At 41.5% G+C, this 27370-nt stretch overlaps 1 protein-coding gene across 1 annotated transcript in view; it reads left to right on the forward strand.

The window, feature by feature from the left end:
* CRY1 (cryptochrome circadian regulator 1) overlaps nt 1–27370 on the forward strand; it is a 72537-nt gene that overhangs the window by 37199 nt on the left and 7968 nt on the right. Inside the window, 11 exon segments of the mRNA XM_040345200.1 lie at nt 1989–2098; nt 2283–2425; nt 5809–5993; nt 10748–10836; nt 11787–11868; nt 11871–11926; nt 13380–13691; nt 16909–17060; nt 18483–18685; nt 18819–18920; nt 23309–23401. Of these exon segments, the coding sequence (XP_040201134.1) occupies nt 1989–2098; nt 2283–2425; nt 5809–5993; nt 10748–10836; nt 11787–11868; nt 11871–11926; nt 13380–13691; nt 16909–17060; nt 18483–18685; nt 18819–18920; nt 23309–23401 (1527 nt within the window).

Genomic DNA, 27370 nt, shown 5'->3' on the forward strand with positions numbered 1-27370 from the left:
CAAATTGAAACATATACTATTGCCTTTACTGCAACTTGCGTCTGCAAATTCTTCTTCTACTTTGCTGTTCTTCAGCCGTTGCATGTATTTGGTACTTCTGGATGTGTCCGATACTGTGCTCGCTCCTGTAGGCTCATACGATCTGCCTAAAATCAGCAATAAACTGGAACAATTTGAAGGCATGGACCACAGGAAAGGTACGTATAGATGCTAAGATTGTGCTTAGTTTACAAGAAATCCAATGCTGACTGGCTCAGTTTAAAGAGAGTATACAATATTTTCAATGGGCACATATTATAAAGTTAGCTTTTCACACTATGTTTTACGTTGAACTCATTTTGATGATGAATGAAATGGGCATATCCATGTGCCCCCAGTTTAGCTCTGATTTCTTCTTGAGTGACTTGGGAACCCCAAATCCTTGCATAGGGTAATCTGGTATGCAGATTTTGGCCAACTCATGTAATTGGGTGCCTTCCTGAACCCTCTAGAGCTGGGAAACAGAGAAGGGAGGGGGCAGACACCACATCGTTTGGGATGTGGTCTTTTGTATCCGTACATGCTCATTCTTACTACTTCTAATCCTCTAGAGCTAGGGTTGGCAATCTATTGATCGCATTCTACCAGCTGACCATGGGCAGGTTCAAGTCCCTGCCTTGCCAACCCTCAAGTTCTTCGCCCCCAGAGTGGCAGAGCTATGCAGAGAAGTAATGAAGTTGGATGTATGGGCCACCTGAGGTCTGAGGCTGGTAAGCTGTCAAATCCAATCCTAGGCAGTGGAGGTATTCCCCCCACCACACAGCATGCCCCTTGCTTTACGTGTGGTTGTGGGGGGCGGGGAATGATTCTGCCAATTTCTTTGCTGTCAGCTTTGACAACTTTCAGGGGGGATAGCTGATGGCAGGTTCGGGCTCTTGTGGTCATCTCTAGCATGTACTACATTGATCCCACTGGCCCTCTCCTCCAGTCTATCCAAGGTGCTTGTGGATGACATCATGTGGACTGGACATGAGATCAGAGCACCAGGACAAGTAGATCTGCCACAGAAGATTTTCTGCGCTACTCTGTATCTGGAAACCGCTTTTCTGCGCTACTCTGTATCTGGAAACCGCTTTTCTGTGCTGCTGACCCCTTGTCTTTTTGCCTTGATTTTCCCTTTACACTTCCCTACCTACTACTTACCTCTACTGACCTCTGTCTACTACTCTACATTCTACTGACCTCTGTATACTGTCCTATTTGCTACTAGCCCCCTGAACACTGCCCTACATCCGATTTACACTGTCCCAAACTCGTAGCAATCAGTAAAGCTAAATTGAAGCTAGCCAGGCCTAATACTAGTCAAGAAAGTTAGCCTGCAAGAGCAGATGTTCTGCCTTCATGATGGATTCCTGCGTCAGACATTTGCGGGTGACCAATTACTCCCCAAACATGAAAAAATCTCAGAACACAATAGCACAGCAGGGGAGATTGCTGTACTAACCTATCCGATGTTAGTACATCAATCTGTCAGGGTTTTTTTTTCCGTTCAGCCCACTGTGTATAAATGAAAAAATAATTGTGCTACCCCTGCTCCTAGATTCTGCATCTTACAATTGACCCATCATTGTGAGGGGACCAGGAAATTGACAACAGAAGGTAGAACATTTTGCATACTGGCGCACCCTGTGGTTTGGGGTTCCTGGGGTGCCCAATTCCAGCTGGAAGTTTCTTATATGGTAGCATTGCTGTAGGTGCATTTTTTTTTTTTCATGCACTTTTGTATTGAATGTGCCTATCTGGTTTATGTTATGTATGTATAAAGATTTAGCCTGTGTCCACTAATTAGGATTGATGTCTAATTAGCAATAGCAAACAATCATAAAGGCAGTGATTGATTAGTGGCGGTCACTATTTTTATTTTTTTTACCTTAAAAGCTTTTTATTTGGCTATGTTTTGCCCATGATGTTGCTAACCTATTTACCGGTATCTATTTTGCTTTATTTAGATTCCTTTTGCAGGTGTCTAGAAGACCTGGATGCTAATCTGCGTAAATTAAACTCCCGATTGTTTGTGATCCGCGGACAACCTGCTGATGTCTTTCCTCGGCTCTTCAAAGTATGTTTTTTATCATCATTCCTATTATTTTGCTTATCAATTGCCTTCTTCTATCCCACTTCCTCTACCATGTGGCACTCTCATTCCATCTTTGCTAAAATGTTAATAGATCTAGTTAACTGAATCTGTGTCTTTTAAAAGAAAACAATGTAAATACATCAATGTATATTCTGCCCTTTTGCAGGAATGGAAGATCAGCAAGCTGTCTATTGAGTATGACTCTGAACCATTTGGAAAAGAGCGAGATGCTGCAATCAAGAAGTTGGCAAGTGAAGCTGGCGTGGAGGTCATCGTACGAATTTCACACACTCTCTATGATTTGGATAAGTGAGTATTATAAAAAATCCCAGGCAGCATTTTTATGTAGTAAATGCTACACAAGTTACCTTTAAAAGAGAAGTATGTTTTTTTTTTTCTCTTCCTATTCATACTTACCTAGGTGGATGCAGCATCAGACTGATGCTGCAGCTGTCCCCAAGCGTCGCTGCACTGAGAACCGAGCCACCGAACATCACCGATAGCTCGGTTCTCACTCCTCCCCGAGAGAAGAGCTGCTGTCAGTCAGCATCTCTCCTCTCTGCTCCTCCACGCTCCCTGGAACACTGAGCTGTGGAATGGAGGGAGACGCTGAGACTGCCATCAGTCAGGGCAGCTGGCGGATCCAGACTTCGAAAGTCAAGATGACGTGCTGCCTCGACTAATATTGATGATGTCAGCAGAGAGTGGACTTCAGACAGCTCTCTGCTGAAAACGGGTCACAGGAGTGCAAAACGAATTGCACTCCTGTGACCTTTAGGAGAAGCTCAGCCTGTATTTCTCCTTTAAGGCTTATTGTACATGGGCAAAAAAAAATGCTGCCATTATAGATGTGTAACATTTTCCTTTTTTTTTATTTCCATTTTTTTTTTTTTTTTTTTTTAATCTTCCAAAACACAGGAGCATTGTTTAATGGAAAATACACACAGTTGTGTGCAAATCTGTAACACAGTGATGCGTTTAGAGCCGTAAAAACAAAAAAAAAAACGTGAGTGTGATTGAGTGCAGTAATTTATGCTTGTATGCAAGTACATAAGCGTATACGCATAAAATGAAGCACTGGCAGCTAAGAGGGTGAAGCATTGTATGCATGTATACTCATACACATGTTCACAAGGTCTTTACGAACATAAACGTGCGTTTTTACTCAAGATTTTTCCAACAGCCTCTGTCAGCAAGATCTTCTGTGTAAACATCAGTAAATTAATACCTTTGTGTGCAAGAGGCCTTAAGCTGCCGTTGCTTATGTTAAAGTGGAAGTAAACCCTCCTATTGTTTTTAGCCAAGGAAGCTGCCATCTTAGGCTCTGTTTGAGCTACAACTGCCATGATGCTGCACAATGTGATCAGCTATGACACCAGCCATTGGATGGTTTGACAGTTTGGTTGAGAGCACAACCAATGGGAGTGTTACATTCCCGGCATGTGCTTGAAATGTAACTTTTTTAAAACTGTTAAATGGATGGGTTTACTTCCGCTTTGTTATTTCCCCTATGGGTGCTAACAGGCCAGGCCATCATTCATAGCATACACCCTTAAAGATGCCTACTAAACAGTCCTTTATATTCAGTCATGTTCCACATCAACACCAGAGGACGCTAACAGAGGAACGGGAGCGCTGAGAAGATTTGAACACCCATACCCAAGCTTCTGAATAGGATGGCAGGACTCCTGACCATTACACCTCTATGAGCTTGTGGACATCCTATTCCGAAACCCATTTCATTAATATGGAATCCCCCCTTATTTCTCCCCTTTGCAAACTGTAACAGCTTCCACTATTCAGGGGATTTGGAGAGGCTTTTGATAATTTTTTTTGGAGCGTGTCTTTGGAATTTCGTTGTCCATTCTGTCAAAAACATTGTTAGGGTCAGGTATTGATTTTGAACAAGGAAAACCCTGACTTACAATTGGCATTCCAGTTCAACCCAACTTGTTTAGTAGTTGTAGAGGTCGGGGTTCTGTGCAGACCACTGGGGTTCTCCCTTACAAAAAACCTTTAAACCATCTTTATGGAGCTGGCTTTGTGCAAAGGGACACAGTCAGGTTGGAATAGAAAAGAGCCTTCCCCAAACTAAATACTACAAGGTTGGAACCACCCAATTGTTTAAAGGGGTTGTTCTCTCAATATCTGAACGGCTCCTCATTGGATGATTGATAGCAGCACAGCATGGGCTCCCGCTGCTGTCAATCAAATCAATGGTCGCAGGGAGCGTGCCTGCAAGCTAACCACTTGGGAGAGAGCTTCCTCCAAAGGGGGTTAGCTCTTGCGGGGGAGGAGCCGAGACAGCCGCCGAGGGACCCCAGAAGACAAGGATCGGGGCCACCCTGTGCAAAACGAACTGCACAGTGGAGGCAAGTATCGTATGTTTGTTATTAAAAAATAAATAAAAAATCAACCTTTACAACCACTTTAAAAGTCCTTTGTATGCTGTAGCATCAACGGTACCTTTCATTCGCAACACCTGAATGCAATAATTTGGAGGGTTGTTAACATACTTTTGTCTATATAGTAGGTGTGATGGTCCGGGGTCCACAGTTTTATGGCCACTTTAACTGCTTGCCGACCAGCCGCCGCAGTTATACGGCAGCAGGCCGGCTCTGCTGGGCGAGAGCACGTAGCTAAACGTCATCTCGCCGAGCAGCCAATAGGGGCAAGCGCTCGGCGGAGGCGCGCACGCGCTCCTGACTCCCGCGTCCGGCGGGCACGATCGCCGTCGGGCACCCGCGATCGCTCGTTACAGAGCGAGAACCGGGAGCTGTGTGTGTAAACACACATCTCCCCGTCCTGTCAGGGGAGAAATGCCTGACCGTCTGTTCATACAATGTATGAACAGCGATCAGTCATTTCCCCTAGTGAGTCCACCCGCCCCCCCCCCTACAGTTAGAACACACCCAGGGATCATACTTAACCCCTTCCCTGTCGGTGGCATTTTTATAGTAATCAATGCATTTTTATAGCACTGATCGCTATAAAAATGCCAATGGTCCCAAAAATGTGTCAAAAGTGTCCGAAGTGTCCGCCATAATGTCGCTGTACCAAAAAAAAAAAAAAAACCGCTGATCGCCAGCCATTACTACTGCCATTACTAGTAAAAATAAAATATTAATAAAAATGCCATAAAACTACCCCCTTTTTTGTAAACGCTATAACTTTTGCGCAACCAATCAATAAACGCTTATTACGATATTTTTTCGTAAAAAAATATGTAGAAGAATACGTATCGGCCTAAACTGAGGAAAATTGTTTTTTTTTAATATATGTTTGAGGGATATTTATTATGGTAAAAAAAGTTATATTCATTTTTTCAAAATTGTCGCTCTATTTCTGTTTATTAGCGCAAAAACTAAAAACTGCAGAGGTGATCAAATACCACCAAAAGAAAGCTCTATTTGTGGGGAAAAAAGGATGCCATTTTGTTTTGGGAGCCACATCAACGTTTGTTTGGGAGCGCATGACCGCGCAATTGTCAGTTAATGCGACGCAGGTGCCGATTCACAAAAAGTGCTCTGGTCTTTGACCAGCAATATGCTCCGGGGCTTAAGTGGTTAAGTGCACTTGTTTTTTTTGCAAATTTTGCAAGGCAGATGTTTGTCTGGATTAAAATGTATGCTTGTTGCACACCTAGCTGTGTCAAGAATGTTCTTACTATAGAAGTATTTATCTTTTAATAGGATTATTGAGTTGAATGGTGGGCAACCACCTTTGACTTACAAGAGGTTCCAAACACTTATTAGCAAAATGGAGCCACTGGAGATGCCCACAGAGACCATTACAACCGAAGTAATGGATAAGTGCACCACACCAGTGTCCGATGATCATGACGAGAAATACGGCGTCCCCTCTCTGGAAGAATTAGGTATATTATTGTATACTTATTGGTAACCTGATAAAATGTGTTTGACTAGATGGGGGTTAAATATTCAGCATTTTTGACAAAATATCCATATCCTAGGGGAATGTGGGGTCTGTAGTTATTCATTGTCTATTAGTTAATTTTGAGTGTTGACCTGTATACAGTCCATCATTTTTTGGAATGTGTAAAAAAAAAAACATTTTATGAGAAAAAATATATAATATCCTCGTAACTTCACAATGTGATCTGACAGTATCAACTAATGCTTCCCGATTTGGACAAGTTCTAGTTTTATGAGTGCAGTTTAACATTATTTGATATACTCTCCGTTTTGACTTAAAAAGAGTTTTGTTTGTAGACCACCTAAAAACTGAACCCCTGCTGGACTTTTCCCTTACAAAGGGGTTGCACCTAGGATTAGTAGTAGCAAGTCTTCCTGCACTGCCTCTGCTGGGTAAATATGGTGTTACAGCCTAATCATTCAGATAATGCTGGTGCCGTATGAGCTTTTGAAAAGCTGCGCTTATGGGGGACCCTCTGGTGTAAGAAGTTGAAGCCTGCAAATTCAGTAGCTTCTGTTGAAGGCTAATCTCCGCAAAACTGAAGAGGCCTTTTGGCATGGTTTTTCTTTTTCTCTCTGCAGATGTGAAGCAAGTGCATTTCTAAATGCGAATACACCCTGTTGAGGGTTTTGTAGCATGGCTTTTTTCCTCTGAAATCTGATTGCCTTTTTCTTTTGTTGAAACTGGCTATTCATGTTACTTTGGAAACCTAGCAATCAGACTTTATTCAACCACAGTGACCATAGTTTTTCAATCATTTCTGATTCAGTTTGTAGAGGTAAAGAAAAATGAACCCTTCCAACTCTCCAAGCTCTCCCCTCATATGCTGAAAACAGATGCTGGTTGCAGTCCACATCACTCCTCCACACTATAGCCCAGTGTAATACAAAAGAAAATCTGCACACAGATGATGTCTTCACAGGCAAAACTTTGATATGAATCTTATGATGAAGCCCATCGGGTGAAACATGTCAAAGGAGTGTTCCTGGGGGTGTGACCACGTACTGAAGCTTGTCGGCTGGATGTTATGACCGTGAGGACATTCAGCATCAGTGTGTAGCTTCACCTTTTTGGATTATTCTGATTCCGGCTGAATGGCAGAATCACAAGAGCCCCAGTTAATTTGGTGTTCTAGTGGGCAGTGGCTTATTGCCATATTGCTGGTATCAAGTTACTAATACCAATCGTATCTGAGCGAGGGTCTACAATGTGAAAGTGCAGGCTTCTAAATAAGCCACTCCTATCTTCAACTACTATGACCCCTTATGTGGTGGTAGTTGGTTTGTGATCTGTTGGTGGTGGAAAATACAGGGTAACAGAATTTTGTTCACTTTATGGAAAGAAATGACCGTTCCAAACTAAAAATAATAGTTTTCTGTATTCCGAGCTTGCATCCACATCCCTTATGAACCAAAGGTTATTTTCTCAATTGCTGATTAAGACAGGACTGATGTGTTTATTCATGTACATTTATGTTTCATTTATTTTGCTTTGAAAGCCATTTTTTTTCCTCATCTCACATCTTGATTGGATACAGGAACACTAAAGTTTCACATAGATGTGCACACTTAGTAATTGTAAACTATCCAGCTCCCCAGCGTGCCCTGGCTTTCACATCCCTAAGTGCAAGCATCAAGAGTCTATTTTTTTTTCATATATAGCCAATAGCAGCTATATGTTTGGTGGCACATTTTAAAATGTAAGTCCAAGTGTAAAACTTGTTGGGTTTGTATTTGCAGAGTAAAATTTAAGTAAGGTATTGCAATCCCAGAGCACAAAATACCATGGCTGCTTAACTTTGGCTTCATTTTTATTTTTTAATCACTGCAAATTCCCCAGCTTTTTTGAGCCCCCCCCTATTGCTGCCGTACTCCCTAGAATATGTGCTATTGGTACAATTTTTTTTTTTTTAAATACATAAACACAGGACACTATATTATCAATAGCTGTATGCAAAATGTGAGGCCCTTAATGTGAATATGAAATATACTTATGACATTTAGGGATGTCTAATTTTGAATTTTTTTTTTTTGAAAGAAAAAAACCTTTAACTCTTTGGTGCCACATTTACCAGCAATGGGATGCATGTCCGAAAAAAATCTCACTCCTGTTTTGCAGATAATAAAAGTATTTTGTTTAATATTGAAGTAGTTTATTATTTAACCGAACCTCATACAATTTGTTTGGAGGGTTTTTAAAGTTACAAAAGAATAAAAAAAAAAGTGTGCTATTTTCCTGACCTATGAAGGGGCATATCCTCAACTCCATCTTGGACTTTTACACTTAATAAATGTGCAGAGAAAATTTCAGTTCCTTTTGGTTCCATCCCCCAACTGAGCAACAGCACAATGTCTGGAACGTTAATCATTTGTGAACTTCATAAAAACTTTTTTTTTATTCCACCATTTTGCACATAACAGAAATAACGGCTCTTTGTAAGTTCTCCAGGAAACCAATAACAAAAATGCAGTCCCTGCACACTAAAATCATTGAGAGTGTTTTTTTTTTTTTTTTGTTTTTTTTTATTCTCACAAAGCTTTTTTTGCCAGGATCTCAATTAGACAGGGTGCCATTAGGCTGACAACTAGTGGGGTAACTTTCCAGCTGCAAGACATCACAAACGGACACAAAAGGGCGGTGGCATCACTTTCCCGCTGACTTCAGCGTTCGGGTGATGCCAACTGCTCCAGCTCTGGCCGGATTCGTGGCAAGGAAGCTCTCCGTGTGCAAAAACCCAGTGACAAGGCGGCACAGGTGGGGTCGTTCATGTTTGTAAAGAGAACCACAGTGTGGCAGGGCCTAACCTGTATGTCTACATGGCACAGTGAATGTTGTGCAGCAACATTGACCTATGGGTTAATCCCATAGAGCAGTGAAGACTTCAATAGCATTTTTTATGTAACTTGTGTTAATGTGTCCTACCAAAAAAAAAAATCCTGGATTCCTAAATTATCTAAGATGGAGATATAATCTCCTCTTAAAGTGTATGTCCATCTAAAAATATTTTTTTTTCTCCATTTTTGATGAAGTGGGGAAAGGCTAACCCACCTGTCAGATTTGTATTGTTGTTTGGGGCTCTGTTAGGTTTATCCTCACCTCATGTCCCGGTGACAACATTTTACCACACAGGAAGTGAGGGGAATTCTTCAGCAGCAGAAACACAAATGAGTAGGGGAAAGCTACATCCATATCAGATTTCTATTTCTGTTCCTGTTGCAGATCTTCCCTAACTTGTTTTCTGGGAAAACCATTGTCGGCGGGACTGGAAGGTGAAATATCACACTAATGGAGCCCAGATAGCCATAAAAACTCAACGGGAGCTTTCATCCTACCCCACTCTATCCAAAACTGGAAACAATTATATACACTTTAACCCTATTCAGGACTGGTGGTGTGTACTGAAGATTGGGGCAGATCAGTCTCTTCCTGTGCTTTCCAACCATGTTTTTGTCATCAGGCACAGCTGCTTATTTTGGCCTTTGTGGAGATGGTACAGCTTTGCCCTTTAGAGTCAGCCATATCCAATTAAGTGGAGCTATATCCCGACCATTGGGAATGGAGAGAGGCAGCTCTTCTGATGACGTAACAGTATGGCAGCAAAGCACAACATTTTTTTTAAAAGATAAATCTGTGCACTTGTGCAACACTTTTCAGAGGAATATGGACAAGCGAATAAGTTGGCCAACCCCTTTAAGCAAAGAAGTTTGTATATTCCCAGTGTTGGGTGGAGGGGTTACAATGTGTCAAAAGTCCTGAATAGCGTTATATTTGGTGTTTTAGCATGTGTTTTGTCTGTCCTAGTTTTATGTTTATTTTTATTTTCTTCAACAAAAATATCTACTAAATATAAATTATACAGACAGACCAATTAAAGCCAACTGGCTCTAAATTCTGATCCTTTCATGCCAGGAGTCAGATTTTGTCGGCATGTGTCCCTTTGCCGGAAATGGATTTACCTGGGCTGCTAGCTCCAAGGAGTTAACATATTGACCATTATCAAGAATCTAATTCAGTTATGGACTGTTTCTTATGCCGCGTACACACAATCATTTGTCGGCTTGTAAAAAACGACGTTTTTTTAAAATGTAATTTAAAATTATCGTGTGTGGGCTTCATATAATTTTTCGGGCTCTGAAAAACGACAAAAAAAAATCCGAACATGCTGCATTTTTTTTAACAACGTTTTAAATGTTGTTTTTCGGGTTGTAAAAAATGATTGTGTGTGGGCTTGAACAACGTGAAAAACCTGCGCATGCTCAGAAGCAAGTTATGAGACGGGAGCGCTCGTTCTGATAAAACTAGCGTTCGGAATGGAGTAAGCACATTCATCACGCTGTAACAGACAGAAAAGCGTGAATTGTCTTTTACTAACACGAAATCAGCAAAAGCAGCCCCAAGGGTGGCGTCATCTGCATGGAACTTCCCCTTTTATAGTGCCGTCGTACGTCACCGCGCTTTGCTAGAGCATTTTTTTTTCACTATCGTGTGTAGGCAACATCGTTTTAATGATGAAGTTGAAAAAAAAATCGTTTTTTCTAGAGGCTGAAAAACAAATGTTTTTTACAAGCCGAAAAATGATCGTGTACGCGGCATTATGCTTGGCAAAAGAAATGCACCACATTTTCATGTTTTATTTTGTGTTGATTACAAATAGGAGAGAGAGGATTTAAAGTTATGTTTATGATCGTCCATTAGGGTTTGATGTAGAAGGATTGCCGTCCGCCGTGTGGCCCGGAGGAGAGACTGAAGCACTGACACGGTTAGAAAGGCACCTGGAGAGAAAGGTAGGTAGAATGTCTGTCTGACTTGTGCCCCATAGACACAGCTCTCCTTTAGGCTGAGTTCACACTTATGCAAATTGGATGCGAGTTTCCTTGCATCAAATTTGCATGACAGGACAGTGTGACCGGGTCTCAATGGAATCGGTTCCCACACCTCAGGGGCGCCCGCCATTCACACTGGAAAATGGTCCGGTGTGTCTTTTGGCTTTGTTTCAGGTTTGAATTCAGGCTTGAAACAGAGAACAGGGACACGCCGCGGCCCCCTGCTGCAAGCCATGACTGCAGCTAGTGTGAACCCAGTCTGGACAACCTGTTCTTTACCCCTCATTTAAGGCCCATTCACACCCGAGACACGCTGTGCCTGGGTGTATTGCACAGTGTACTATTTTTTCACAGAGCTTTAGTGACAAAACTATTTAACACACCGCGGTGGCATTGTGATGCAGTGGTTTGTGTCACAACCCGCTGCACTGAAATTATGTACTGCATGCATTTTGCTACGTCTATGCATTGGGGTGCACTAAAATGACTAATAACACTGCATCATTGCTTCTGGTGTGAATGAGCCCTTACATAAATGTGTTGCCTGAATAGCATTTAAAGAGGCTAACAACTGACTTTTTTTTATAGGAGACTGAGGGCCAGTTCACACCATAGAAACGTTACATTTTTGTATAACTCAAGGTCTATGAATACTTTGCCTGTGTACTGTATTCAGCTTTAAATACAAACCATTCCATGGCCAAATAGCATTTTGGAAACTTTACCTTGTCTGACTATATTTTACCTTGTCTGACTATATTTTTTGCTTGAGATGCCCTACCTAATAGGTCTGTCCAAATAGCACTTTTATTTTCACCAGTATTTATGTAGTTTCTGATGAAACAAATCTTAATTGTACCTGTTAAACTTTTTGGCATATAATATATGTATTTTTGTTTCTTGCATTAAAGGCTTGGGTGGCAAATTTTGAAAGGCCTCGCATGAATGCCAACTCCCTTCTTGCAAGCACTACAGGACTTAGCCCTTATCTGCGGTTGGATGCCTCTCTTGTCGTCTTGTTTACTTCAAATTGACAGATCTTTACAAAAAGGTACAGTTATTAAGCACTGCTCTGGAAAACATGGGGGGAAAAAAAAAAACACAAGAGTATTCAAAATAAAATAAACAGAGGTGCTTCCTACAGTGGCCAATTAGGTTTTGGCTTTTAAATTGAGCACTAAGTTTTTTATTTTTCTTATTTCAAAACTGATCATCAATCTCCACAGAAAAAAGCTTACAAGTGACTCTTTATCCAGTTTTCTTAAAAGCATACTTTGCAGATAGAATGTCGGGCATGCATATATGAAACTCAATGTAGATGTTTTGAAAACGATTTGAGATAATAAAGCTATTAGAAACAATTTTTTTTTTTTTAAAGTGCTAAATATTTTTAAAGTTTACTTTATCGGTAATTCTAATGTTATTAGGTAGGTGTGCCTATGAGCAAGACACTTCTTTCATTCTCATCCAAGTAAAAGCATCCATGAAGTTAAAAACTGGTAGGGGACAGTATGGTGCATGGTTCAGTGCATTGCACAGCTTCTCTTATTTTTCTGCGCTGCTATACAGTGACGTGCGATTCTGTATAGAGTGCTGCGATAAAATGCAGCAAGTGCAGTAAAATGCCGGTCACACACTGTCAGGTTGATTTACCGAATGGACTGTGAACTTTTCAGATGCAGTTGCTCCAGAGTTTAGTAAATGAGGGGGATCTCTGCTGACTTTCATGATCCAATTGTGTGAACAAAAATGCTGTTTTTAAAGAAGTATAGCAAAAGCTTCTATGGATCACAGGAGTGCAGTTCGTTCTGCACTCCTGTGATCCGTTTTCAGCCGACGGCAGGCTGAAAACACTGTCAGCTGACATCACAGGGTCAGTCCAGGCTCTAAAAACATCCAGACAATATGGTTGGGACCCGCCCAGAAGCTTGGACCGACAGCTGGCTCAGCCTCTCAGTCATCTGCCGAGAGCCCAAACCAGCTCCTCCCACTCCACAGCCCAGTGCTCCAGCTTGGTCCAAGAAAACTAACGTTAAAGCGGTATTAAACCTCCAAACCAAAAATGTTCTACGGTAAATAAAAACTGATCATCGTAAACACCCCTGCCAATGTTAAATGGTTTGTCTCATCTTTGTGTAACTGATACATCTTGCAAGAGAGATTGTTCTTTCAAAAAACAACAAACTTACTGGCCAGATCACCAGATGAAAAGAAGAAAAAGAAAATTATATAGTAAAATATAATAAAAACAATATAATAAATGTTTGCTTTTGGGTTTAATACCACTTTAAAAGAAACCTGGAGATCAACTTTAATAGGACACGCACCTTTTAGTGCTATGTCATTATACTTTTTTGAGTGGTATGGTTCCTTTTTAAGGCTTTTTTTTTTTTTTTTTTTTTTTTTTACATACTGAAAAATAAAGCTGGAACCAGTGAACAAAAAATGTATTTACTTTATATATTTGTTTTTTCCTCCCATCCCCATTTTAACTTGTGTTCTAGGTGAAGAAAAATAGCTCGCCTCCTCTTTCTCTCTATGGGCAGCTTCTGTGGCGTGAGTTCTTTTACACTGCAGCCACAAACAACCCACGCTTTGATAAGATGGAAGGAAACCCCATTTGCGTCCAGATTCCATGGGATCGGAACCCTGAGGCCCTGGCCAAGTGGGCTGAAGGCAGGACAGGTTTTCCATGGATTGATGCCATTATGACTCAGCTCCGGCAAGAAGGCTGGATTCATCACCTGGCAAGACATGCTGTGGCTTGCTTCCTTACCAGAGGTGACCTGTGGATAAGCTGGGAAGAAGGAATGAAGGTATACTATTGTTACTTGTATGGCTACTTTTGAGTGGACCTGTGCTTTGCTTGTGTAGGTCAGGAAACTTGTTTATTTACATTAGCCCATCTCCCCCTCACAGTGCTGGAGGAAAAAGTAAGTGAACCCTGGAGTTGATAGCTAGTTGAACTCCTAGGGCAGCAATAACGTCAAGCCAGCGCTTTTTGGTATCTCTGCATTAGGCCTGCACAACGTTCAGGAAGATTGTTTGACCATTCCTCTTTACAAAATTGCCTCAACACAATTGGTAGGATGTCTAGAGTAAATGCAGGAAGGCAAATCAGTGCTCCAGTGAGGCTGAGAAATCGGTCCCACAGCAGCAACCCCACGGGGCCCTGCCCTGGCCCTGGCCCACCACCTCGACGGATAGGAAGATGAAGAATGAATGTCGCAAACCGTAATGAAAAAACGGTATTACATTTTGTTTATTGAATTGAAGACAGTAAATACAGGAGTCCACGGATGGGTTTAATGCATTTCACACATCTGAGTGCTTAATTATAAACATTATGATTATGATTATGATCCTTATAGGACCCCTTATCACATGCCTGACGAAGGGTCCTGCGTGACTCTGAAACGTTGCACTCTCCTTTTGTTGTGATCATGCAATAAACTATCCATTTGGATGCCATTTATGTCATTCCAGGTGTGCTGGCAAATATCTTCATTGTAATTGGCCAAGTACATACATGCTCTCTGCTCTTCTTTTTTTTTTATAGAATCCATTAAGATGTAATATATAATAGTGCACACACCCTTCACAGGCCAGGCACCCCCCAATCCATTTTTCTTTCCCTATATTAATGTGTGCATATGTCTTTTCGGGGTGTTTGCCCAAGGGACAGAACATCTAAGCTATGGGTAAAGTTATCTTTAGTAATATATTTGTACATTTCAGGATGAATTTTTTGACTGGTTTGAAATCGCCAAAATATAAACATCGGGAGTGTGTGGGGGCAAATCTGCTTTGAAAGAAATGACCTCATTCTGACTTCTAACCAGAGGATGTAGTAGGTCAGATGGATATGATGTTGGATTCAGTGCTTCCTACTTTACACTGACCCACACAGCTGAATCATGTGCTGCCTGGGAGCAGATATAGCGATCCAGTTTCACAGTTGGATATATCGTTTGTTTGGCAGAAATCCATTCTCTGTAAACTGCATAGGCGATACATGAGAGAAAGGCAATTTTGAACAAGATTAATATATAAAGCAATTTGTGACGTATCTCCTTGAAGTAATAGGATAGCCAGTGTCCTCTGTGTAGTGATATCTTTGACCTGCTTAAATCTGATCAATCATTTAGTGACTCGCATGTTCTGAAGGAACCCACGGCCTGACTTGTTTATGGAAGTCGATATATTGAAGGTCACCAAGCAGCAGATGTTGCTGTTGTGTGAATCAGGGTCTTTGAATGAGAGGTGCTGGCAAGGGAAGTAGGTTACCTGTCGGAAATGGAAACCTTTTTCTCGGACGGAAGGGGAGCTCTGATGACTCCAGGCAGGTTTAAAAACTCCATTTAGTGAAGATGATTCCTTCTAAAAATAATTCTAATTATTTTTATACCGTACATACAACTAGCAAAAGTACCTGAACCTTTCCTTGATGCCAACCTTCTGTCATTGATCAGTAGACTGAGAGAGGCAAGGGACAGCACTAGCATCCAGAACTGTTTCTCCCTTGTGGATTTGCTAAAGGTGGAAAAACACTTTTAAATTTGATCTAAAATCTCATAAAATCTTTATCATGTAATTTTAAGCCGCTTACATTTTTTTTAAATCTACAGATTAAATGAAAGCGGCAATGAACCCAAAACCAAAAATGTAACATATTGCAGTTTACCAATCCTTAGATGTGGCGGCTGCATTTTGTTTTCTTTCTGATGCCGCGTACACACGACCTGCCTTGCATACACACGATCGTGAAAAATTGCTTAAGCAAAGAGCGGTGACGTACAACACGTTCAACGGCACTATAAAGGGGAAGTTCCATTCGGGTGGAGCCACTCTTTGGGCTGCTTTTACTGATTTTGTGTTAGTAAAAGTTCGGTGAGACGATTCACGCCTTTCGGTCTTTGTGCTTTTCAGTCTGTTACAGCGTGACGAATGTGCCATCTCCATTACAAACGCTACTTTTACCAGAACTAGTGCTACTGTCTCATAACTTGCTTCTGAGCATGCGTATTTTCCCCGTCGTTAAAGTGTACACACGAACGTTTTTCACGAAGTGAAATGAAGCATGTTCTAAATTTTTACTGCCCATTTTTCACGTTGAGAAAAATGCTCTGGAGCCCACACACAATCGTTTTTAATGACCAATTAAAAAAATTGCATTTTTCTTGCAATGAAAAACGGTCGTGTGTATGCGGCATTAGGCTTTTTTTTTTTTTTTTTCTTAGGGGCCGTAAACTGTGGATGAAGGAGCACAGAGACCCCTTTTGGAGAGCAGCAATGTCAGTTGGGAGAAGGGGTTGGGGAGTGTTAGATGCACTCGCAATGATAGACACGCTAACTAATGGAAGCCAAACTTCAGCTCACCCTTTTTAAGCAGTTACAGCAACTTTTTTTTTCTTTTTGGTATAAATGTTCTACATAAAGGAGCTGATCCTTGTAAGCACCCCTGCCAGTGGTAAATGGTTTGTCTCAACCCTGTAACTGCGACATCTGCAGGGCAGCTTGTTCTGTATAAAAACATATTGGCCAGATCACCAAGTGAAACTAAAGGAAAGAAAACCTTGAAAACGAATGCAGCCACCACATCTAAAAAATTGGTAGAGCTGCAATAAATGTTTGCTTTTTAGGCACTTTCTGTTTTAGACTGACAACACGCTATCCCTGTCTCCCGGTTATGCTCCTGCATCATCTCCTGTAGATGTGCCTCCAGCACACGGGCCTGAAAGTGTCTGCGCTGACTCTCATTGTCCAACATGTTTTTCCCTTGTCCATTAAAGAAGGCCTCCCTGAGAAATGGGAGCAGCCGCTCCGGGAGCAAGTACATAAATAGCAGCACTAGATTTGAAAAATGGTGAAAAAGGTTCATTCTAAATCACAGTAAATTAGAAAACAAAAGAACACTCAGCTGGGGTTTGCTTACCTGATATATATGTATATGTTGACAGTTTGTGTTGCTTTTAAAGCAATGCCTAATGATGTGATGAAGACCAACATAGTTTTTTTTTTCTGTCTACATAGGTATTTGAGGAACTTTTACTGGATGCTGATTGGAGTGTCAATGCTGGAAGCTGGATGTGGTTGTCCTGCAGCTCATTCTTCCAGCAGTTTTTCCACTGTTACTGTCCAGTTGGATTTGGAAGAAGAACTGACCCTAATGGGGATTACATCCGGTAAGGAAAAGTTTTTATTTTTTAGCCATTTGATAAAGCCGGCCATAGATGGTTTGAATCCCTGCTGAACCACCTGAGATTCGAACATGTATGGGCAGACTGATTGTACCGAAGTTGATCAAATGATAGCCGCTAGCAATAATCACTGTGTTCTCCCAGCAGGGAAAGTTCCCTATGGGAGAACAAAATATCTCTGTGGCAGGAATTCCCCCATCAACACTGACTGGGTTGATAGGGCAATCAAGTGATTTTTCTGTGGTTGCAGATAAGAGAATCGAATCCTCTATGACACAGGTGTCAAACACAAGGCCCTCGGGCCGAATCCGGCCCTCCAGGCCATTTCATGTGGCCCTCACACCTCTCCTGCAGCTACAGGAGAGCTCCAGTCCTCCTCCAGACCCTTACTTTCTGCTTTCAAGCAATGCATTCAGCTTATTCCCAGCAGCAGCAGCTGCATTACCCCTGACCCTCTGTCTGGACAATGCTGATTGACCCTGTGCTGATCACATGCACCCCCCCCCCCAAAAAAAAAACACAACAAACATCTCTAGCAATACACACCAAACTGAGCATGTGCAGAGTGCCTCCTAGGGCTATGTACTGTCAGCAGATTGGTTGGGGACACTAAAAGGGGACGATCAGAGAAGTCAGGATCAAACAGTCTTTTTACACAATGCGTAGGATTAACCCCTTAGGTTCCACAGTGAGTATAAGAAGCGTGCTTTACTGGATATACAGACTGATTTTACTGTTGTGGGTTTAGTAACACTTTGACATATTGCCAGGTGTTTTAGGATATGCTTTTATTTTCTTACATTTCTTTTTTCAATTCAACTGACACAGATGGTGAAACTTCATTTTAATGCAATTCAAATTGCAGCATGCAGGCGATTAAAAGCCTCTACCTTCAAACTTCTTCCCAATCCATTACATCTACGCAAACCTTTAAGCTAGTCATAGATCAGGGGTGTCAAACTCAATTTCATCGTAGGCCGCATCAACATTATGATTGGTCTCAAAAGGGCCGGTTGTATCTGTAAGATTAGATGTCCAGCGCATCCCCTCCCCTTACATTAGATGTCAAGAGCCACCCCACCATCAGAAGGTGAGTACGCCACTTTTCCTTACATCATAGTGCACCCCTCTTTCCTTATGCTGCTGCTGGGAAGAAGCTGGATGCATTGCTTGAAAGCAGAAAGTAGGAGTCTGGAGAAGGACCAGAGGAGGGCTGGAGCTCTCCTACAGCTGCAGGAGAGGTGCGAGGGCCACATAAAATTTGGCCTGACAGAGCAGGTAAGTATGATGTGTTTGTTATTTTTACACAAGAAAAAACAAGACTTTGGTATCACTTTAATTTATTGCTTGAGGCCCTGCCCTAGGTGGTAATATATTCATTGTTGGTTGTTTATTTTTGTTTTAAAGTCGTTACTTGCCGATTCTGAAAGGATTCCCTCCAAAGTATATCTACGACCCCTGGAATGCTCCTGAGGCAGTGCAAAAAGCCGCAAAATGTATAATTGGGGTAAATTATCCTAAACCAATGGTAAACCATGCCGAGGCCAGTCGGCTGAATATTGAACGAATGAAACAGATCTACCAGCAGCTCTCCAGATACAGAGGACTTGGTAAGTCGCATTGAGACTTGTTGCTTGTATTAATTTCTGACTATTCTCACACTATATTGGCTTAGTAGACTTTCTAGAACAGAACGGTTTCAAATCAAGGCTCTTGATAATGTGGCGTTTTTGTTTTTTAAAGGACTTCTTGCATCTGTGCCTTCAAATCCAAATGGAAATGGGAATGGTGGACTTATAAGTTACTCTCCAGGAGACAGTATGCCAGGATGCAGCAACAACGGAGGTAATCTATTGCCCAATAGATTTTAAAGATAACTCTTCCAAGCATTATTTACATCTCAACTGATAACATAACCTAATTGCAATTTTAAGAAACCCACAACCCTTCTGCTCACAAACCATTTATAGGACAGGAGCACATGCCTAATTCTAGTTGTCTGGTTTAGGAGATCAGCTAATTGATGTATTGGCCCTCGAACACTAAAACAGAATTGGTAATACAGGGAGTGCAGAATTATTAGGCAAGTTGTATTTTTGAGGATTAATTTTATTATTGAACAACAACCATGTTCTCAATGAACCCAAAAAACTCATTAATATCAAAGCTGAATATTTTTGGAAGTATTTTTTAGTTTGCTTTTAGTGTTAGCTATTTTAGGGGGATATCTGTGTGTGCAGGTGACTATTACTGTGCATAATTATTAGGCAACTTAACAAAAAAAATATATATACCCATTTCAATTATTTATTTGTACCAGTGAAACCAATATAACATCTCAACATTCACAAATATACATTTCTGACATTCAAAAACAAAACAAAAACAAATCAGTGACCAATATAGCCACCTTTCTTTGCAAGGACACTCAGAAGCCTGCCATCCATGGATTCTGTCAGTGTTTTGATCTGTTCACCATCAACATTGCATGCAGCAGCAACCGCAGCCTCCCAGACACTGTTCAGAGAGGTGTACCGTTTTCCCTCCTTGTAAATCTCACATTTGATGATGGACGACAGGTTCTCAATGGGGTTCAGATCAGGTGAACAAGGAGGCCATGTCATTAGTTTTTCTTCTTTTATACCCTTTCTTGCCAGCCACGCTGTGGAGTACTTGGACGCGTGTGATGGAGCATTGTCCTGCATGAAAATTATGTTTTTCTTGAAGGATTCAGACTTCTTCCTGTACCACTGCTTGAAGAAGGTCTCTTCCAGAAACTGCCAGTAGGACTGGGAGTTGAGCTTGACTCCATCCTCAACCCGAAAAGGCCCCACAAGCTCATCTTTGATGATACCAGCCCAAACCAGTACTCCACCTCCACCTTGCTGGCGTCTGAGTCGGACTGGAGCTCTCTGCTCTTTACCAATCCAGCCACGGGCCCATCCATCTGGCCCATCAAGACTCACGCTCATTTCATCAGTCCATAAAACCTTAGAAAAATCAGTCTTGAGATATTTCTTGGCCCAGTCTTGACGTTTCAGCTTGTGTGTCTTGTTCAGTGGTGGTCGTCTTTCAGCCTTTCTTACCTTGGCCATGTCTGAGTATTGCACACCTTGTGCTTTTGGGCACTCCAGTGATGTTGCAGCTCTGAAATATGGCCAAACTGGTGGCAAGTGGCATCTTGGCAGCTGCACGCTTGACTTTTCTCAGTTCATGGGCAGTTATTTTGCGCCTTGGTTTTTCCACACGCTTCTTGCGACCCTGTTGACTATTTTGAATGAAACGCTTGATTGTTCGATGATCACGCTTCAGAAGCTTTGCAATTTTAAGAGTGCTGCATCCCTCTGCAAGATATCTCACTATTTTTGACTTTTCAGAGCCTGTCAAGTCCTTCTTTTGACCCATTTTGCCAAAGGAAAGGAAGTTGCCTAATAATTATGCACACCTGATATAGGGTGTTGATGTCATTAGACCACACCCCTTCTCATTACAGAGATGCACATCACCTAATATGCTTAATTGGTAGTAGGCTTTCGAGCCTATACAGCTTGGAGTAAGACAACATGCATAAAGAGGATGATGTGGTCAAAATACTCATTTGCCTTATAATTCTGCACTCCCTGTAGTTTTTAGACTCTTATGCCTTGTACACACGATAATTTTTCGGCATGAAAAAAATGAAGTTTTTAAAAAATGTCATTTAAAATGATGGTGTGTGGTCTTCACATAATTTTTCGGGTTCTGAAAAACGATTTTTTTTTTTTTTTTTAACATGTTGCATTTTTTAACGACGTTTTAAACAATGTTGTTTTTCGGGTTGTAAAAAATGATCGTGTGTGGGCTAAAACGATGTTAAAAACCTGCGCATGCTCAGAAGTAAGGATGAGCTCCGGCGTGTTCGCATAGAACACGTGCAGAGCCTTCCAGGAAGTGAGCACGGCACTGTGCTAATCACAGCCAGGGAGACATTGTCCCGATGCTCGGCTGCAGGGATCGTGAAATGTCTCCCTGGCTGTTATTAGCGCAGCGCCGTGCACACTTCCTGGCGGGCTCTGTACGTGTTCTATGCGAACACGCCAGAGCTCATCCTTACGCCAGAAGCAAGTTATGAGACGGGAGCGCTTGTTCTGGTAAAACTACCATTCATAATGGAGTAAGCACATTCATCGCGCTGTAACGGACAGAAAATCGCGAATCGTCTTTTCCAAACACAAAATCAGCTAAAGCAGCCCCAAGGGTGGCATCGTACGCATGGAACTTCCCCTTTATAGTGCCGTCGTACGTGTTGTACGTCGCTGCGCTTTGCTAGAGCATTTTTTAAAAACGATGGTGTGTGTGAGCAACATCGTTTTAATGATGAAGTTGGAAAAAAACAACGTTTTTTTTCTACATGCCGAAAAACGTATTTTTTTTCATGCCGAAAAATGATCGTGTGTACGTGGCATTACACTATAGAGCTGTAAGTTGCTTAATACGTGTGTTCACAGTGCCTCAAAACTGCTGAGGAAAATGGTTTCCAATGTTCTTCAATTATTGAAAAACGTGTAGGCAGTTCACACGGCTGATTACTTCCTACTAGGGCTGTTACTGATCAAAATTCTTGTTTGTTCGATTAATCTTTTTTTTTTAAATCGATTAATCAACTAATTTTGATTAATTATAACGCACATACAGATCCAACTACTTTTAGCTGATCTCCTTGCAGGCTGATTCCCAGTGCAGCTACCAACCACCGGAAAAATTTGATAGCAGGATACAAAAAACACACAAAGGCAGCGCTCGATGGGAATAGCATTTATTACTTTTATAGTCTTCAAGTAGGTAACCAAATAAATATTGCACTGGAGATAAAATCGATGTCGCTACATAAACTGTAAAAATGGTGCGAGTAATACCAAACGGTACCAAAAGCAGTCATAAAAACATGTAGCCAAGTATGATACTGGTAAAAAACTGTGTACAACGATACCACTGCTGAATCCAGATGAGGAGAGGTTAACATCAGTCCGTCGGCATGTAGAGGTCCCATGAAGGGAACTATCACAACTCCCAGTTGATGGCTGTAGAATCCCAGGTTGATAGAGGGAAGTGTAACAGCCCTTGCGTGTGGCAGATAGTAAGGTCCCGCCGGCATACAGATATGAAGGCACAGCAAAGGAGCCCTTCATATGGACACGGCAAGCCCCGCCGGTGTCCGTGACGTTACTGGATCTCCGACGGAACTTCCTGAAGGCCCAGAAGCCGGCGGAGAGGTGAGTACCAATCAAAAGAATTTTAATCAATCAAAAAAATTAAAGATTAATCGATTAATTAAAAGTTAATTTGCACAGCCCTACTTCCTACCCATGTTGAGTTTTGGGGAAAGCGCACCCGCACACATGTCACATTGGAAAGCAGTGCTTGTGTCCGTGCAGCCGGGTGTCCAAATGGACATCTATGGGACTGCTGGTACAGGGAAAGCCACACCTGTGCATCCCGGTGCCAGCAGAACACGGCCCTGCACGGCACATGGTAGTATTCGGCTTTGGGATTGGAGCCTAAAGCAATATGCACTTTAGTGTGCCTTCAGTCACATGTATAGGATTTCATATGTTTGCAGAAGACCCGATTTATGTGTTTTTAATTAGACACATATGCATTTTCTAATGTAATGGTGTAAACGCGCTCTATAACATTAGCCGACAGGGAGCTTTAGCCCACTGTCAGCTGATTCTGGGTCACAGAAGAGCACAAGTAAGTGCACTCCTGTGACTTACAAGAGAAGTATGGCCAAAGATGCTTTGGCCATACTTTTAATCTCTACATAGTGAATAGGAAGTGGTTATGATGGGCAGGTAGATGTTTAGTGAACTCCCTTATGTCACTACATTATCAAAATAAAAAGAAATACATTGTGATTTTAAAAAAAATGTCTTTCTTTATAATGGTCAGGATTAAATACAAAATATAATTCTGGTAATTTAAATAACAAATACTGTTCACATCCAGCCAGCAGGTGGTGCACTAGCCTCCCTTTTCAAGAAGCCGTCATGAATTTACAACATCCTCTACGCACAGACATTGTTAAATAGAATAGCAAGAGGAATGGCATGAGTTATTTAAAGGGCATTGGAAGTGATTTAGGTTAGAAGAGAGGAACATATTGTTGAACATTGACGTTTATATTTCTAGAGCCTACTTTATGCGCCATGCCTTTTTTGTTGCAATGCATAATCTGGTGCTTCTCTCCATAGGGTCTCAGATGGGAGCCGGTGACTCCAACAGCAACGCCAATAACCCCAATAACAGCCAGGGAGAGCCTCTTACTGGAATAGGGGGGATTCAAGGTACTAATCTCATCTCTCTACTATTAGTGAGAACATTAGACCAATTATTAGGATCTAGGGGTAAAGAAAAAAAAAACAACTTGCAAGCCTGGTTTTATAATTAAACAGAAAAAATATGCTTTTTTTATTCATAGCAGCCAATCAAAATTGACTATATAGACAATCCTATCCCCCTGTTTTTCCAGCTGTGTGCATCTTGTACATTTCCTCACAGGAAAATAAATTGTGTTGCTGTGTCTAATAAGTAAATAATCCACATGTGTTTGTGAAGAGAAATATAACAAAATACCATTTTCTTAATCATACATCATATGGGATACAATTGTACGCTGGCAAGTAAAGCTGTAAGAACAGCCTAGTATAACCCCTCCCACTTTCGGCATTCCTTTGTTTAGTAGCAAGCAATGATAGGAGCAGATCATAAGAACAGAACAGAGGGGAGGGACCTATGTCCTGTAATGTACTTTAAAAAAAAGATTTTACAGGCAAGACAAACATCCATTTTACAATACAGGATGAGATATTCATCCAATGGGATGTCCAAAAGCAGTCAAACTGAATGATGGGCAACAGCAAATGAAAGGTTAACTTGCCCACAAGAAACATACCAACAGTTTAACAAGGACTGCTCAATGGAGATGACAGCATTGCCTGAAGAACCTTAGGACCAAAGCCATACATAAGATGTGGCCCTAACATTCACCCGATAAAGCTTAACAAACATGTGAACTGAAGACCAAATGGTCTTAAAAATCTAAGCAACAGATACCTGATGCTAAAAAAAGTCCATAAAGCTTGTACTAATATAGGTGTGTGTTGTGACCATACATGGGGGAACTTAGCCCCTGAGGTCATAAGCCTGAATGATGAGCTGACTAATCCACTTGGCGATAGTGACGTGAGAAGAATTCTGGCCCCTTTAGAGAACTTCAGGTAAGGCAGAGAATTTGACTAATGAAAGAAACTTGAACAGCTTGAATCCAGACAGTGGAGTGAAATCCTTTTAAGATGTTTAGGAACAGAACAGAGATTGTGGAGCGATGTTATGTTCAAAGAAGGAAACCACCTTGGGATGGAAGAAGACATTGGGCCTCAAAAGAACTTTGTCCCTGTGTAGTACGAGGAAGGGTCCCTTACAGATTAAGGCTGCCACCTCAAACCCATTTTTCAGAAGTGATGACATCCTCAAAGGCCGACGAGAAAAATTGTGAGTGATACCTTGCATGAGCGACAGCCTTCACAAGGAATAGAGATGCAAGCAGTGTCTGGAAGATAATCAATAGGGCTGAGATTTGACCCCTGACTATACTGCTGGAAAGGGTTTTAGGAGAAGAAGGGCATAAATCGGCATAGACTGATCAACTGAGTCACCAGGGCTTCCCTCCCAAAGGCCAGAGAACTCTGGACCTGGTCTAGACAAACATGTTCATTTTGTTGTTGAAACTGTAAGCCATGGTGGACAGGACTGGAACATGACTTTCTGCCCAGACAAGCATCAGTTCTGCTTCTATTTGAGACCGAAAACTTCTAGTTCCTCTCTGGTGGTTGATCTAAGCCACTGCTGTGAAATTTTTTGGTTGTATGACCCCAGAGATGAGAGGTTCAACATTGAAAGGACAACTTAAGTGCCCTGATCTCCAGAACGTTGACAAGCTTGCTCTGGTGACGGCAAATCCTTTGCACTGAGAGGCTGTTGTCCGTCAAGAGGAAGCACTGAACTTGTTATCTTGCAAGCTTGGTTTTGGGCAAATATAGTGGCGCAGGTACTCAGCCCGTCTGTCCCAAACTGCCAAAATGTTGAGCTGCAATGGTTTGGAAAGATATTGAGCATGTGGGATTGCCTATAAGGAGGCCACCATCATGCACTTTTGCAAAAGCAGAGGGTTAGTTGGCTCGAAGAGCCTGTCATTTTTCCTGTGGAAGGATGATCTTGAATAGAGCTGTATCCAGGACTAGACTCATAAACTCCAAGTGATGAAATGTTTCCAGCACTGGTTTCTGAAGATTTTAAGAGCGACCTGAAAATTTATATTGAGCATATGGGATTGCCTGTAAGGAGGCCACCTTTAGACCCAAGACTCTTAGGCAAAAGTAGAGAGTTAATTGGCTTGCAGAGTCTGAAAGCCTTCCTGTGGAAGGAAGACCTTGGACAGAGCTATACATAGGATGCCCAGATACTCCAAGCAATGAAATGGTTCTAATACTGATTTCTGGAGATTTAAGATCCACTTTAACTTCTCAGGTCTGGATATTCTGAAGGACATTGACTGATGGTGCCTGCACCTATTGTTGTTGGAGAAGAAGGTTGTTCTAAGGAGGAACAATGTGAGCGATACCTTGCATGAGTGACGGCCTTCACAAGGAGTCGAGATACAAGCAGTGTCTGGAAGAGAATCACTAGGGCTGAGATTTGACCTTTGACTATACTCAACGCAAGATGTTGATCCAGGCCAGACCGGGGAAAAAGCAGGATTTGTGCAACGTATTTCCTTGCTTGCACTACAAGAAATACTCTTCCAGTTGCGATGGTAGACTTTGCGAGAAGTCCATATCCTAGCCTTTAAGAGTGTAGGGGTAACTGAATCAGATAGGCCCCTATTCCTCAGTACCTAAGCTTCAACAGCCAAGCCAATGACCAAGAAGCAGGGTTGTAGATTGGTCCTTGGAGCAGAAAAAACTGAGAGGGTCCACAGAGTGTCTGCCAGGAGCCAGATGAGACCTACAAGAACAAGGGCTAGCACCTTAGTGGAGACCTGAGGTGCAGTCAACAGGACAAAGGGAAAGGCCACAAATTGGTAAAATCGTATGTCCACAGCAAGGCGCAGGTAATCTGAAAAGAGATGAAAATGGATAAATGGACTATCTCGGTACCCATTGATTACAATAAAATTTTATAAAAGTATAACGTTTTATTTATCCATGATTAAAAACCGTGACATGTCAGTAGAAATACAATACATCAATTACACAGACATTACAAGACTCTTTAACATTCCAAGCTGGTATTTGCTGATAAAATGTGGTTACTCTTTGGATGTACAGTATCTCACAAAAGTGAGTACACCCCTCACATTTTTGTAAATTTGTATTATATCTTTTCATGTGACAACACTGAACACATTACACTTCATAGCCTATGCCATCTTTATGTAGAGCAACAATTCTTTTTTTCATATCTTTAGAGAGATCTTTGCCATGAGGTGCCATATTGAACTTCCATTGACCAGTATGAGAGAGTGTGAGCGATAACACCAAAGTTAACACACCTGCTCCCCATTCACACCTGAGACCTTGTAACACTAAAGGGTCACCTGGCACCAGGGAGGGAAAATGGCTAATTGGGCCCAATTTGGAAATTTTCATTTAGGGGTGTACTCACTTTTGTTGCCAGAGGTTTAGACATTAATGGCTGTGTGTTGAGTTATTTTGAGGTGGCAGCATATTGACACTATTATACAAGCTGTACAAACACTTTGCTACAATGTGTTAGTAGTGAAATTTCTTCAGTGTTGTCACATAAAAAGATATAATAAAATATTTACAAAAATGCGAGGGGTGTACTCACTTTTGTGATATACTTTATGCTCAATCCTGTTTCATGGTGAAATGTGCGGGTAATGTTAATGCGCCAGAAAAATGGGGATGTGAAAGTATGCATCCTTGATATCCATTGAGGCCTTTCATCAGTCTGACTCTATTTTGTTTGTATTTATTTGATTTTTTTTTTTTTTTTTTTTTTATGATAGAGTACAGTCTTATATTCATATATCACTAGTGAATTGGTCAGCTCCTCATTCAGACTTATGACAAGGGGGCAAGGTTTTCTGGTCAAAGCAAATTCTACTAAACTAGTTGGTGCTTCATTAGCTTTTCAGCAACAGACCTCTGTTGCTTAGATTTGTAAGGCTGGCACCTGGTCCTCGCATTTTGAAGTTTTACCAGGTGGTTGTTCAAGCCACAGCTGTTGCT

The sequence above is a fragment of the Rana temporaria genome, chromosome 3 (assembly GCF_905171775.1).
Source record: "Rana temporaria chromosome 3, aRanTem1.1, whole genome shotgun sequence".
NCBI lineage: Eukaryota > Metazoa > Chordata > Amphibia > Anura > Ranidae > Rana > Rana temporaria.